Consider the following 17200-nt stretch of genomic DNA (forward strand, 5'->3'; position numbering starts at 1 on the left):
CATTTATTTTTTATTCATTTATTGTACAAAATACTACAACCATAATATAATTATGACTTAATAATATAATTCAACTTGGAAATGACCTAAGTTAGGGTCAAAACTATTTTAAAGTTTTTAAAAAAATAAAGGGTACTTCAAGATTTGAAGATTTGTATAATGTAGATTTTTAATTAGGATAGCTGATATATCTGTAATATTGACTATTCATCCTTGTTTAAAATGAACAATTATATTTTACTCATCAGGAAAATATATATTTTTAATGATCTAATGATAAATTTTCATGACTTTGATTGAAAATTTTGTTAATAATTACAGTAGTTATAATTCTACATTGGAGAACGATCTGGCAACGTTGCGAAGCTAGAAAAGAATAGCGCTATCTGCCTTGTCGTATGGTTGACAAGTATAGCAACACATGAATTTTAATCAAATACTTCCATTATAACTTGGACCTCACTATAGGAAGATGATACAAGGATGATAGACAAGGATAGCAACACTCCAATATTAATCGAATACTGCCATTATAACGTGAACCTCACTATATAGGTCCATCCATCTCTTAACAAATCATTCATTCCATTAGGCAAGCACAAGTCAAGGGCCACCCACATCAAAAGTGTTACTCTAGAAGAAGCTTAAATAGAGAAAAATAATCACAGACAAATATGTGAGCCTTTCATTTGTTTTGTTTAATCCTCCCGCTTTTAATTAGGCTGTACGATTTGTACTAAATTGTTGTATGAATGAATGATGAATAAAATAAATATAGACAAAAATCCAACACTATGTCATTATGGTAGAATAAAGATAGCCAACACAAGTTGATTGTGAATAAATAACCCTACTTCGTATCGCCTAACAAGAATTTAAAATGACTCTAAAGTCGGGCTTAGACGCTCTAGCCATTTGCGCAAACTGGCTTGTGTGCAGTTGAATATGTGCGTGTGAACGGTGGCTTGAGGCTTGCGCAAGCCGAAAAATCTGGCTTGAGCAAATTCTGTTCTGACAAAAAATCGGCTTGCGGTTGGAGTATTGGAATGAGCGTTTAAACACTGCTCAAGCTATTTGCGCGAAATTTCAGGCTACGTTTTCGCGCATGCGCACGCGAATCCTACCCTCAACTCAACCTCTAGTTTGACTGTCTCGTGATTTTTATTTATTATTACCTATTCAAGTTTTCATGCTAAATATATTATTGTTTAGTTCTCAAGTCTTTCATAATTAATAGTGTGTATAATATTAGTATTTATCATAATAATTAATAAATATGGCAAATAGTGATCGCAAGGCTAAATCTCATGTTTAAGATGCCTTAATAGAAAAAATGTGATCATTTGACCAAGAAGCTGACAGGGAGACTGTGGAATCATATGGATGGATACTGGGAGTGATATAGATAGGAATCTGATATAGATCAAAACTGATATGGATAGCTACTGCTACCATAGATAACTGCTACTGATAGCAGTTTAGCTGGTTTTTAGGTTAGTAGCAGTGAAATTCACAAGCCAAATTGCACAAACTGAACTGAGCGTGTGAACAGAAGAATTCTATTTCACTAGTTTGCGCAAATATGGCTTGCGCAAACCAGTTTGCACAAATCGCTTGAGCGTGAAAACCCAGCTTAACAGAATACAAAAATGAGTCAACATCCGATTGCCATTCATTTTATTTTCTGGAGTGTAAGAATTCACTGATGACTCATATCTACGGCTTAATGCATCAACTTGCAATACTGATAATAGAATGAAAGGAAGTTGATCGAGAACACAAATTTAAAAACTATTAGTTAATAATTATAGCGATAGGCGGGTTCTCCCAGATAATATTCTTATGACTACATTAATTTTTAGATTTAATATTACACACTGATTGACGTCTGTGATAATAAGACACAACCCTTTTTGATAATATTGAAGAATATAGCTTCATGAAACAATTATATTTTCCTTCAATTGGACGAATAACTTTGCTATACATTGTTTAGTATAGTATACAGTAAAAAATATACCAATTATAGTAAGCCAAAGGTTATTGGATCATGATAAAACAAATAAGAGAATACATATAATTACTTGAAACTATCTCTTCTCCAGGATACTTTAACAATCGATAGCTTCTATCATGATTACGTTTAATTCTTAATTTACATTATGTCAAAATTTACATGGAGGGAGATTAGATTAGATTTCTTTATTTATGTATATTACAATATTTACTGGCCTATACACTAATTTACATTAAATGACGGCAATGGCAATGCTAATTATTCAACGAATTTTACAAAGTATAAATAATTATTAATCAATGAGAATAACGATGGTATAGAATTGTAATGTAACTTCATAAATCGGCGGTGTTTCAACCAAATAATTGTCGATTCTCTAAGAAGGATATAAAATAATATCCTTCCCATCAACACACGACCGAGAGACAGAGAGAGAGAGAGTGAGAGAGAGAATTGAATAATTGCCTTTATTGAGGGAGGAGTTAGGACTTTATGTCCTCTCTGCCACACAAACTTTTACATTTTATACAAGGAAGAGAGAGAGAATAATTTTTGGTGAAGGCTAATCTTATTTATCTGGAAATTAAAAATCAAAGTAGGTGCCCTTTTTTTAAAAAGTTTACTTTGATTTTTCAATTTCAAGTTAAATAAGAGTATAGCCCTCACCATAAAACTAATATTTTAGGCGTATCAAAAAAAATATTGTACATAAATGAAAAGTATAATATTATAAGCTTTATGATTCTTAGCTTGCCGAAGTTCGGTTGGCTCCTTCCCCAAACTCGAGTTACTCTTTTGGGGAAGCAGTTCCTAAATTTTGTACATTAATTTGATTATTGCATTGTATTTTGTAAACTTTACCAATTTATTTTGTAATGTATGAGGAATAAATAAATGAAGAAATATTCCTTCATTGATTTAGTTACAGTAGAACTCCAATTATCCGAACTCCGACTATCCGAATTGCCGATTATCCGAATCACTTTCAGAAAAAAATTAGTCCAAAAAAAGTGCGCTATAATTCTTCCCCCTACGATGCCAGTGTTTGCGCGTTCGCTCACTATTGTCCTTCCCTTGTACATAAGTACATTTTATTTATATTTAAAACATGTGAAAATAGAATGTTTCTTTCATTTAATTCAATAAAAAAATAGCTTTTTTTCTCTCCAATGGCAATTAAAAAAAAAACTCCGATTATCCGAATGGGTCCCGGTCCCCATTAATTCGGATGATTAGAGTTCTAATGTATTATAAAAATTACTATCCTCATTATACTTTTTTGTATCCTTCATTTAAATTCACTATACTGTTTAACAATGTTTTAGATCTTTTTTTTGTGTAGTTGAGAAGTTGATATTGTGGTAATTATTCATATTGAATGAAAAAGAGTTTTTTAGATAGGTTTTTTGACTGTCTTAGTATTTTTCATTCAATTTTAGATCTTTTTGAACATTCTTGTGCCAAAAAATTCGACATCGTTACATATCGGTAACAGATTCCGTCAAATATTTTGGGAAACACAAAATAAATATTATCAAAGATTGAGGAAAAAAATGAATAAAAAACGGAACCAGACGGCTGCCTAGAGCAGTAAGAAAATACTTCCATGAAAAAATTGAAATGATTATACTCAAACTGGAATAAAAAATTATCGATATACAGATAAGATAACAAGTCTGCTAGCTGATTAATGAAATGAAAACTCAGTTCATTGGCAAATGATGGAAGTACTAAAACTTGAATATTATTTGCGTAACTACGTCAACGAATCTCAAGGCCAAGCGGCCGTTTACATTCATCTAGACAGACACACTTTGCAAAAAGAAAAATAAATTGAGCAAACTCAATTGAATTGAATATTATAATGAGTGTGAACAATTATTGGAAGGACCAACATCAATACCTATTAATAAAAATGATAATATTTTATTATTCAAATTTTTCTCATATTACATAATATATGACAGTGTTTACAAATTGAAGTAAGCTAATCACTTTATAATGTCACCTTATATTGATCATACATGTAAGAATCTATTTAGATCTCCATATTTAATTTGTATGCTGTCGCATGTTATTGATTTCAGCTTAAATTGGGTTACTTACATTTTACAAGTGTAGTATTAAAGTTTTGGGTACGGTACGGTGTAGTAAGTTTATAGCTGAACTAAAAAATATGCTGAACCGGGGACTAGCTAGTACAATTTCAGGAACCCGCTAAAAATTTGTTTGAATATGATAACTTGATTTATAATATCTATATATTTTTTCATGTATTTCTATTCAATAATAGTTTCATTATATAGAATCACTGGTATTCCAAACATAGTACCTACATAGTATTATTATAAAAATAGTACCTATTATAAATTGTATTATTTTCAGTTTTTAATTTTCAATTTCTATTTATATCTTAATTATAATTTAGGGTTTTCATTTTTTTCTATATTGATTATTATTCTGTATTTTAATAAATTTATCAACCTTGCTTTTAATATTGTATACGGTATATATTTTTACTCAATTTGATTTGTTTAATCTGGAATTAGGCCTATTCAGCTTTATATTGGAGGGTTGAGTGTAAGAGGGCCGGCTGCGCCCGAACTCCGCCCTCCGAGGTAAAAATAAAAGCAGCTATTCTATTCTAGTACCTTTTCATTTTCTATATTTCTTTTAATTTCACCTTTTCATTAATTGAGTTTACATTTGGATACTTGATAATGGGATGAATATCGAAAACCGGTCTTGTCAAAGTTGTCTTAATAAAAGGGTACCTACCTAAATAAATGTAATAGAGTGATTCTATAAAAAATATTTATCTAAAATAAGCTATAGGCTATTTATATTTTATAATGTTAATTAAAAACAAATTTAAAAAATTAACCAACTTTTTATTTAGAACTTAAACTTAGGGTTGGCATAACAGGCAAAATGGGGTTGTATAATACATGAAGTACCTAAAATCACTGAATGCGTGTCGCTTTCTACACAGCAAATCTTTTCAAAAACTGACTTTATAATAATTGATTTTATAAACCTGATTTAATAAAAAACTTATAAAAAAATAAATGAAGTTTATTGCAACACATATAGGCTATATAAACAATAGGCAAGTTGAATCCGCAGTTCATAATTTATAAATTTATAAGAAAAAAATGAAAACAAAATCTGCCTATTTTTATATTTATTACAACCATTATAAGTTACAGTAAATTTATGTATCATACTTATGGTTCTAAAACTGTAGCCTATAATCATAAAGTAAGAATCCATTTTTTCTATAGAAAATTACTGATAAAAAAATCTCTGATTGAATAAACAGAGTGACAGAAAAAAAATTATGGAAGAGCTGGACGAGTTTGAATGGGAATTCATTCAATTACGGTTCTGCACGGTATGCGATATGATATACACACTAACTTCTCGGATCGCTGTAGGTTAAAGCAAACTCAGATTCCAGTAGCCAAAAAGATAGAGAAAATTATGAAGTATAATTCTCGTAATTGAAATAAATTAAAATGTGATAGATGTTTTTATAATTCTGTCATTTTATTTTATAATACAGCAATACTTGAGCACAAAGTTATCGTTTGTATTTTTATAAAAACTTGAAAAATAACTCACCAATGCACTGTTCTGCATCCTCTACTTTTATTCCAATATCTTTAGATTGATTTGACATTTTTTCTAGATTAATACTTTTGAATTAAAAACACATTTCAATAATAATTCATGCAATAACTAAACGAAAAGTCTAGCAGTTTGAAGATCACTGTCCAACTACTACAACCAGAAACCACGACCACTACCACTACAAAAACCATACCACAGAAATGGGGTAGATAAAATATCGCATCCCCGAAAAGAATACGGCGACGAACAGTCAAACTATACAACACAAACAAGTGGGTGTCATTCGTACATGCTATATCTCAAATGTGCGAGTATTTCAACTTTACATTATTTGTGTTTATTGTATGGAATTATGAACACATCATTTCAAATAATACCAACATATTGCCATTTAAAAGCAAGAAACTGATTTCCATAACTTCTTTTTTAACTCAATTGAACAGAGCCTTCTTGGTTATGAACATACACTAGACCTTAGACCAGTTATAGAATAGACACGCTCCATTGTATATTCATATTGAAAGTCGATGAAGTAAACATCTATAGTGAGGTCCACGTTATAATGGCAGTGAAGAAAGATAGGAGAAAAACGTTGCCAAGTCTCTCCATTTTACCACTGAGTGTACACAGCTGTTACTCAATTCATCCCATTAAATTTGATCCAATAATAATTATAATTTCCTCGACAAAATAATCAATTTAATGTCAAATCAATCAAGAATATATATTTTTCATAATTTGATTCAAAACTTTTCACAACTAGATTTTACCTTACTCCAAGTATTGTAGTCTATTGTTGCTATCATAGTTTTTATTAAGTCAGAAAAAAGCTGTTGACAGGTATCCTACAGCCTACAAAATAAGTTCTGTAAGACAATGGAATTGAGTTACCGTATTAGAAATAGAAATTGGAAATGAATATTTATGGACATTCCTTATAACCTAGGTAAAACCTACAACATAATAATTGTAGAGATGACTTTGATGGAATCTGCCTTAAAAAATTTCCTCACAAGTTTCTTCCCTCAGTAAATTTGGATAAGTGTTTCTAGAATACATCGATTTAGAGTAGTCTACATACATAGTTTTATGAATATTTCAGAAGCTATGTTTCTGGTTGTACTATTTATTTACTGAGAAATAAACAATTTGCACAACGAAATTTGTAAAAAAAATCAAATAATCTCCATGATATAGTACCCTACAATTCTCGGTTACCGGTACTTATGAGACTGCATTTCTCAGTTGAGTTATTTATTGAACTGCACTTTAAAAACCTAGAAATTTCAATAAAATATATTAACATTTTATGAGTTAGTCTGTAGGCCTACCGTAATTTATTAGGTAGGCCTACCTATTAATTAATAGTTTCCTCAGAATGTGATTGAACATTTCCTCAAACAGCACCCTACACTGATGTTTATTCTTCAATTGTAACTATAGGCTAAATAGTTTAAATGATTACAGTAGAGTTTACAAAAACAGAGTTGATGAAACAAAAATATAATACTAATATGCTCTAATCTAACAGTCATGGGATTTGTAAAAAATAGCTCAATGGCATTGATAGCACAATTGCATTGCTTGAATTTGATGGTGACCGCAATGTCCAGATCACTATAGTCCACGTGTCCACTTGCGCTGAGAATGAAATTTGGTCGGTTACCCTAGCGATCGAATTTAACTCTGGGCAGGATAACTTCATTTAGGACTAAATGGCAGGAATTCGTTGTCATATACAGAAGTTCAGTGCTCATTTTGGGCCGTTCAAAAGATATTCTAGCATTAAGAGCAAGAAAGTAACTCTCAGCATGCACTAACTACACTAATTTGTGTAGTGTAATTTAAATTGGAAAAAATGAAAATAAGATAACTTAAACCATTGACTATGGATGTAAGTCAATCATAGTCAATCATACATAGTCAATGCTTACATCCATAGTCAATGCTTAAACTCTCAGAGTAGACTAAATATTGATGTTGTGGAACTTCTCAAAATGAAAGAAACTATTGTGACTTGATAGCAAGTATTTTAAGCAAAGGTGATGATGATGATGATGAGTGAGTGAATGATGATGTTTGATGTTTACCTACATTGTAAATATACGGATACAGTAGGCTATACGGATCAACCAATTTTCTGCCTTTTACAGAAAACAATAAGAGCCAGTTCAAACCTAGGGCTGCTTTCACATTGGTGTATTTTGTCGTTTTGTTGCATTATTAAGCCTCATGTTTTCAAATTCATCTTTATAATATCATATGCCCAATAATCAAGATTATAATAAACATATGTAGGGACAAAATTCAAAACATGAGGCTTAATACATTAATACATGCAACAAAACGACAAAATACAACAATATGAAAGCAGCCTAGCTGTCTCAATACAAATTGCCAAGTCCGGAGTGATACAATATAGACTAATGAATATACTTATGATTTCAGCTGTAAGATCATATTGTCAACTGAACAAGGTTCAGCTCATGAAACTTATTTTTCTCATTCTTGTTAGATAGCCTACCCTACCAGACTAACATAGATCTGCACATCATTGCTGATAAATAAAACTTTACTTTGTAATGATTATTAATAAATTTACTATTGACCATTGTTGGCCATTTATTTGTTGTTATATTATAGAAGATACATAGCAAATGAGATCAAATTTCCATTATAAATGTGGTCTTAATAGTGGATCAAATTGTTTCCTACAATTTTAGGTCAAATTGATAATTTTTGAACCAATATTGACCGAGATTGAGTCAATTTCCCATCTTTCCAGAGGGTCTTCTTTGCTTGGACAGACTATGCCTATTTCACTGAATTTGATCCAAGGTCAAATTCAGGATCATGGTGATTAATGGGTGAATAAATGAAACGACATTGCCATTTTATTCATTATTATTTTATATTCTAGCTCTAGAATGGATAGATTCTATTTCAATGTTTACTAATTCACATAGCAGAGATTGAAACATAATAGATACTACTCTATTTTCACAAGAGTATATATTGTTGATTTTATTAGTATTCTACCTACCATATTTTAATCTTTAAACAAGACATCATCAAGTGTTTCTCGTGGACTGAAATTTCCAATATTTTAAACTACTGTAGCTTCAAATAATAATTAATGCATTTAATCTTCCATCAAGCATTTTCTAATTCCATCAAGGCAGTTCAATAATTCTGAAATACAGTTCAAGCAGTCAACTTTGAAAATAATTATGATTCCCGCTTTTGAAAACAATACTGAAAATGTAGTACCAAATGTCACCACATAAGTAGGTTAGTCTTGACCGTCCTGACATCTACCAGAAAATATCGGAATGTCAACTGTCATGGCTGTCGAAGGAGTACCACTCATCAAGAAGGCATTGATGTTTTGCGCACCATAAACTATGCCACGAGAGCGCAGCACAGTAGTTGGGTCTAGTGGTAGGTTGGGTCAGATGTCAATTGGGTCAGATGGTTTTGTGATGTTTATAATATTGGGACAAATGGTATATTGGGTCAAGTGGTTTCACGGCTTTTCTCGATCTAAAAAATTGGGTCAAGTGGTAGGTTGGGTCAAATGGGAATTGGGTCAGTTGGTATGCACCCGAAGTAAACATCCATAGTGAGGTCCACGTTAAAATGACAGTGAAGAAAGATAGGGGAAAAACGTTGCCAAGTCTCTCCATTTTACCACTGAGTGTACACAGCTGTTACTCAATTCATCCCATTAAATTTGATCCAATAATAATTATAATTTCCTTGACAAAATAATCAATTTAATGTCAAATCAATCAAGAATATATATTTTTTCATAATTTGATTCAAAACTTTGCAGATTCTATTTTTATACAAACCTGAAATGGTGGCTATTTTAAAAAGCTATGATACACCAACCTGAATCCCAAAACAACAGAAATTAAGTTATTTGGTAGGGATTCTATTCCAATTTCTTTTGAAAATAAGAGAAAAATAGAAATCCTATTAAAAATAAGTAACTTCAATGGAAATAACTCTTTAACTAACTTTAATAACTTTAAATAACTTTCAATATTATTTATACCGATACGAGTAGGACTAACCTATACATGTAGGCTACTGAAGCATAGGATGAAGTCTAGGATGGTTAGTTATCTACTTTTAAAATGTCATCTCAGGTATTTTAATTTGTGTTTCTCATACGGTAATGTCTAAAAATTATTTAATTGATTCAAAAATACATTTTAAATCAATTATATGACTTGTGTACTAATAAAGTATTTTGATAGAATGAAGAAAAAAAAATGGCGGCTGAGAATTCTTTGTCTACTTTTGTACAGTCACTGTCAAAAGTAAAAATAAAATATTCTGGAAAACAGGCAACATCGCAAAGCTAGAGAGAGATAGCGCTATCTGTTTTGTTGTATGACAGAAAAGGACAGCAACAGTATTGTCAATCCTACACTGCCATTATAACGTGGACCTCACTATACTGCCATATCGCCCCATCGTGACGTCAGCATCGAATAGAAAACTTGTCTGTGGAGTTTGTTTACATTGTTTTCCATAGCAGATTGTGTCTATTCCAGCGGGAGCGCAGCGAGAGTTTACCATTTTAATGAATAATAATTTACATCCTTCTGAAATAGACACAATCTGAAAGTTTTCTATCCGATGATGACGTCACGATTTGGCGATATGGCTGTAGATGTTGGCTTCAGAGGCTAGACTTCCCAGCGTGTCTATTCTATAACTGGTCTAAGCACTAGACAACTTGAAGCTCGCAACTCTGAACCTAGCGCCACAGTGCAGGATGGTTTCTTACAGCTTGGCGTTGTTGTCATTCGAGATGGGTGTCTGGCTTGGAAGTGTTTCGGCCGCATTGCAGGATGACTGTTAACGGTTGCCGGAAGATCAACAGCTGGATTTTTTTTGTTATTTTTCGTGATAGAGAAATTCTGATTGCAGATTCGTTCTCAGCGACCCCAAGTTTAGCCTGAAGGCTCAGAATGTCAACAATGGTTTTAAATAATTAAAAATCATCATGAAAAGTCATTAATATGGTAGTACACCACGTTTCTGGTAACTTTTTACTGGTGACTGAAGTTATTATTGACACACAAAAATCAAAATAATCGTGAGAAAGAAAACTGCTGATGAACGCGAATAAGACTGCCACTCCATTGTTCTATTGTCTCGGCTGCTTGGCTGAGCCTGGCTGGAGGGATCAAATAACCAACTGGTTTGATCTTTCGTCTGTCCGCTAGGCGGAACTACGCCGACCATTGCTGGGTGGAAGAGCTTACTGCGGCCGCTCGCATTCCCACCAATGCTGCTATTATTTGCTGTCTCAGCGCCTAGTCCGATTCAGCCAAGCAACCAGCCTGCACTGCGGAGCTAAGTTGACTTCTGAGGCACTCAAGCATGTTCTGTAATGCAGTATTTGCTGCTTCCTAACTGTGCCAAGTTCTTACAAATAGAATAGAATAGAAATGGTACAAGAGTGTGGATGGCTACTTTGCACCTGTACAGAGGAGTCCAACAGTCCTGCCAGTGCCTTTTCAAGATAAATTGAAACAAGAAAGTGAGACATTATGCTGTTCAGTTTGTACATTCTCACAGCATCGAGTCTACATTTGCAGGCTGATACACAGGGAGTGGAGTCAGCTACACCTGTGCCAAAATTTATTTTTTTTTCGAAATTATAACTTTTCCAAGATAAAATTTTATTAGAGTGCTGGATTAACGTTGTGATTTCCTCACGGTATCGGAGTAGTTTCATGATGTCATTCTGCACATTACGTAATTAAATTCTGATATTTCCTCTATTGTTTTCAAATGTTTTCCTAGAGTACTTAGAATTGTTTTAAATGCAAAATCATCATAAAAAATCAGTTGAACGTCCACTCTATTGCTGAGTCTTCTACTTTGATCGAGGGAATTTTCCTGAATTCTGTCTTTGTTAGTTGTATTCCTTTCTCGTTCTATTGAGGGAAATTATTGTCGTCCCCACCACGTCCTTTGTAATTTGGTATTTTTTAATGCATAATATTACCAGCCCTGATACCTATTTTTGTGCCTGATTCGGTTGACTTGGAGACCTGAACAGGAGACCGATTTTAGATTCTGTAGAGTGCAGACATGTTTTCTGAGCTTAATTATTTATTGGCCTGATTGAATAATGTCTTTTCCAGACAGTTTTTTATTCTCTCCTGGAGACTAAAATTATATTATTGGGAATCATTTATCCCATCAGTTTTGAAATTGCTAATCCTTTTATTAAATTATTAATGGCATAGTTAATTTCCATTCAGAGCGGTTGACTGCTGCACTTTATTATTATTGTAGGCTATGGATTAGTGACAGTCGAAAACCCATTTAAGGGTGAGTAATGAATATTTTATAGTATTGTTGTATTGTCTTTATTTTGATGTATCAGGTAACAATCCCCTGACTTAACAATTATTCAATTAATTGAATAAATTTTTCACTCAATTTTGTAGTCTTACATCTGAGATGTATGACAATATCCTAATGTACAAGAAAGCTATACTAAATGGAGTATATTCCTATTTTTTATTGATACAGTCATTTATATCTCTGGAATTTTGTAATTGTGAGTAAAGTTTGGAATACTCACTGGTTGTACATCAACACTGCAACTCTGTAACTTTTCATCATTCTTTTAACTAGTAATATCTTTTCATAATCCCATTCATTATAGATTTCAAATTCTACAATTAATTCCTCTAATTTTAATATTCATGTAAATTGTATGTATTGTATTCATTAGATGATTTCTTGAGAAATCATTCATTGAATACAATATTTAGTATGTTATTGATTCTAGCATTACTAAGTAGTTGTGACTTGTGTTGCAGGTTTTTTGTGTGTGTGTGTATTCTTGAATACTCATTCGAGGATCGTGCTGTAAATATGCCTTGCTGTCAAACGAGGGCTTACGAATTCGCCGACCAAGATGGCCGGTGATATCGGACATCTGACCTTGCCGTGCGGGGCTGAAAGATGATCTTCGATCTGACGCCACTAGCCCGATGCCTGGAGGCCATCACCCTTCATCCTCATCCATCACCCTTTGGACACCGGACTTGAGGACGACAGATCTTAGATAAGTACTTGATACCCCCACTACAATATCAGATGTGCCCCGTAAATTTGGTCTCTTAAAGACATATTGTATTTGGTCTCTTAAAGACATATTGTATTTGGTCTCTTAAAGACATGTGTATTCGGTCTCTTAAAGACAGATTGATTATTAGATTATCCATGTATTTTGTAATATTCTCTATATTATTCTCATTATTATAAGAGCAGTCAGTCAACCGCATATCTATGTTTTTAATTCCAAGACCCTCAAACCACAAGAATTAGGATCACATTATTGATCAGATAAAAATCCGCAGATCTCAGGGTCTAGCACAATTTCAACAACTAAGCCTTCTCCGAAAAAATCATTTGTCACCAGGAGATCGGCTTACACCCTTGCAAAGTGGAATGTTTGATTGGGTTCTGAAGGTAGAAGGAAAATTTGGTTTCAGCTTTCAGATGGCAATAATATGCTAATATTACTTGAAATGTTCTGTGAATGATACAGTATCATAGCATCAATCAATAATATGATGATACTGTATCCACCAAGAAAGCAGACAAACTTAAATTCCACAGATCTTGGATCCTCCTGAACAACTGATTCTCACACATTTAAGATATCGCACATTATGATAAATAACCTACTCACCTTCACACCACCTGGATGTAATGTTTAAAGGCGGCTCCAGAGATGTATCATTCAGCAAAAACCAAGCAGCGACTCGCCGAATTGCTAGTAGTGTGAATGTATGTATGTTTGTCTATTCGGCAAGCAGCGAACATTCGAGCTTGTTGTTTCCCATCAAGTGTCGTTTTGCACACATAAAAGTTGTCGAATATTTGGCAAAAGGCAAACTTTGCCTCATCCACACATTCGGCTCTGTGCTTCAATCATTTTGTTGTTTGTTTTTGGATAATCATCTCCTTGTGTAAGGTCACCTTTTCTTTTTCAGTGGTGAATATCCTCCAGTTGAAATTATAAAAGCAGGATAAGCAAGAAGAGCATCATCAACATTGACATCCATGTTGACGGATTCAGTTGATGATTATTTGCTATTCCCAGAACGAACACATGCTCGGAAAACTGCGCATGTAGAACAGTAGATGTCTGCTCAGCAAATAGCAAGACAAATAGTTCGCCGAACGCCGAACAATATAATATGCCAATCACATAGTTATGTGGTTGCCGATGACGCATGTCTGGAGCCGGCTTGAAGCGAGCCGCTTGGCAAGCGACTTGATAAAAGTGTGGCGCTGGCATTTTACAGTTTGGCTACACGTTAGCTTATGATTTTCGTGGATGCGATATTTTGACTTTCTAGAAATATCTGCGAGATGAGAAACAATGCATCCAACCTAACAAGATAACAATTGCCGGGTTTTTAGTGAATGTTTCGAAACCAGTAATATTGTTAAACAATTAAATTATCAGCAGAAATTACTTGTATCATAATTTTCCACTTTTTTCATAATTTAAGTAGAACTAAGCCTTAAGTTTTCTAAAGAAGAAACCGAGAAGCATTTACGGCTTCAAATTTGGGAAACATCAAGGTGAATCTTGGAACACCAAACAAGAAAATCAATCAAATTTAAGTAGAACTAAGCCTTAAGTTTTCTAAAGAAGAAACCGAGAAGCATTTACGGCTTCAAATTTGGGAAACATCAAGGTGAATCTTGGAACACCAAACAAGAAAATCAATCAGTTTTATAATATCAGATATATAACAATTATTGTAGAACATTTTTGGGGGCTTAAAGGGTTCATTCTTTCAAGAAAATCAGAAATTTTATATTTGGGATTGGGAGAAAAAACAAAAGACCTACCTAACGTAGAGAACAGAGCCAGCAGTACCGTAGGCTACCTATTCTCCAAAATGCATTTCCCAGACAATAAATTTGAAATAATCCATATTGATTGATGTGGCCTTGTTTATTCATTGAATACAATATTTAGTATGTTATTGATTCTAGCATTACTAAGTAGTTGTGACTTGTGTTGCAGGTTTTTTGTGTGTGTGTGTATTCTTGAATACTCATTCGAGGATCGTGCTGTAAATATGCCTTGCTGTCAAACGAGGGCTTACGAATTCGCCGACCAAGATGGCCGGTGATATCGGACATCTGACCTTGCCGTGCGGGGCTGAAAGATGATCTTCGATCTGACGCCACTAGCCCGATGCCTGGAGGCCATCACCCTTCATCCTCATCCATCACCCTTTGGACACCGGACTTGAGGACGACAGATCTTAGATAAGTACTTGATACCCCCACTACAATATCAGATGTGCCCCGTAAATTTGGTCTCTTAAAGACATATTGTATTTGGTCTCTTAAAGACATATTGTATTTGGTCTCTTAAAGACATGTGTATTCGGTCTCTTAAAGACAGATTGATTATTAGATTATCCATGTATTTTGTAATATTCTCTATATTATTCTCATTATTATAAGAGCAGTCAGTCAACCGCATATCTATGTTTTTAATTCCAAGACCCTCAAACCACAAGAATTAGGATCACATTATTGATCAGATAAAAATCCGCAGATCTCAGGGTCTAGCACAATTTCAACAACTAAGCCTTCTCCGAAAAAATCATTTGTCACCAGGAGATCGGCTTACACCCTTGCAAAGTGGAATGTTTGATTGGGTTCTGAAGGTAGAAGGAAAATTTGGTTTCAGCTTTCAGATGGCAATAATATGCTAATATTACTTGAAATGTTCTGTGAATGATACAGTATCATAGCATCAATCAATAATATGATGATACTGTATCCACCAAGAAAGCAGACAAACTTAAATTCCACAGATCTTGGATCCTCCTGAACAACTGATTCTCACACATTTAAGATATCGCACATTATGATAAATAACCTACTCACCTTCACACCACCTGTATGTAATGTTTAAAGGCGGCTCCAGAGATGTATCATTCAGCAAAAACCAAGCAGTGACTCGCCGAATTGCTAGTAGTGTGAATGTAATGTTTGTCTATTCGGCAAGCAGCGAACATTCGAGCTTGTTGTTTCCCGTCAAGTGTCGTTTTGCACACATAAAAGTTGTCGAATATTTGGCAAAAGGCAAACTTTGCCTCATCCACACATTCGGCTCTGTGCTTGAATCATTTTGTTGTTTGTTTTTGGATAATCATCTCCTTGTGCAAGGTCACCTTTTCTTTTTCAGTGGTGAATATCCTCCAGTTGAAATTATAAAAGCAGGATAAGCAAGAAAAGCATCATCAACATTGACATCCATGTTGACGGGTTCAGTTGATGATTATTTGCTATTCCCAGAACGAACACGTGCTCGGAAAACTGCGCATGTAGAACAATAGATGTCTGCTCAGCAAATAGCAAGACAAATAGTTCGCCGAACGCCGAACAATATGTGGTTGCCGATGACGCATGTCTGGAGCAGGCTTGAAGCGAGCCGCTTGGGCAAGCGACTTGATAAAAGTGTGGCGCTGGCATTTTACAGTTTGGCTACACGTTAGCTTATGATTTTCGTGGATGCGATATTTTGACTTTCTAGAAATATCTGCGAGATGAGAAACAATGCATCCAACCTAACAAGATAATTGCCGGGTTTTTAGTGAATGTTTCGAAACCAGTAGTCTAATATAGTTGAACAATTAAATTATCAGCAGAAATTACTTGTATCATAATTTTCCACATTTTTCATAATTCAAATAGAACTAGGCCTAAAGTTTTCTAAAGAAGAAACCGAGAAGCATTTACGGCTTCAAATTTGGGTAACATCAAGGTGAATCTTGGAACACCAGACAAGAAAAACAATCAGTTTTTATAATATCAGATATATAACAATTATTGTAGAACATTTTTGGGGACTTTAAAGGGTTCATTCTTTCAAGAAAATCAGAAATTTTATATTTGGGAGAAAAAACAATAGACCTACGTAGCGCAGAGAACAGAGCCAGCAGTACCGTAGGCTACCTATTCTCCAAAATGCATTTCCCAGACAATAAATTTGAAATAATCCATATTGATTGATGTGGCCTTGTTTATTCGTTGAATAAACATATCTTTATACTTGCTTTAATTTGAAGAGACTTGAAAAATAAACGCAATCACATAGTTTCCTGTTAGTGTTGAAGTCATGTCCTATAATTTATTGCAGCATTGGTATTGCTATCATTTGACAACGCAGAAAGCATCATTCTTTACTAGCTCCACATAGTTGCCAAATCGTTTTTCAACAATGTAGAAATTTGACTAATGAACAATAAATATATTTCATTTCAACCATGAAAATTTGGTTACCTATCACAAAAAAATTGAAAGTAAGTTATTAGCCTTTATCTTTAGACGAATGAAATAGGCCTATTGGCTGATTATTTTTAACAAATGAATCATTATAATATTATATCGAATAGCAACGCTGTTTGTACGGTACTATCTCTTCCACCGACATTATAACGTGGACCTCACTATAATATATTTGCGCCA

General features: G+C 33.6%; 1 protein-coding gene across 1 annotated transcript in view; it reads right to left on the bottom strand.

The window, feature by feature from the left end:
• LOC111056722 (scm-like with four MBT domains protein 2) overlaps positions 1–5831 on the bottom strand; it is a 38003-nt gene extending 32172 nt beyond the window's left edge. The window contains exon 1 of the mRNA XM_039419994.1: positions 5642–5831. Within this exon, the coding sequence (XP_039275928.1) occupies positions 5642–5699 (58 nt within the window). The 5' untranslated portion in view covers positions 5700–5831. The remainder of the gene's footprint in view (positions 1–5641) is intronic.
• Between the last annotated feature and the right edge of the window lie 11369 nt (positions 5832–17200).

The sequence above is a fragment of the Nilaparvata lugens genome, chromosome 2 (assembly GCF_014356525.2).
Source record: "Nilaparvata lugens isolate BPH chromosome 2, ASM1435652v1, whole genome shotgun sequence".
Lineage (NCBI taxonomy): Eukaryota > Metazoa > Arthropoda > Insecta > Hemiptera > Delphacidae > Nilaparvata > Nilaparvata lugens.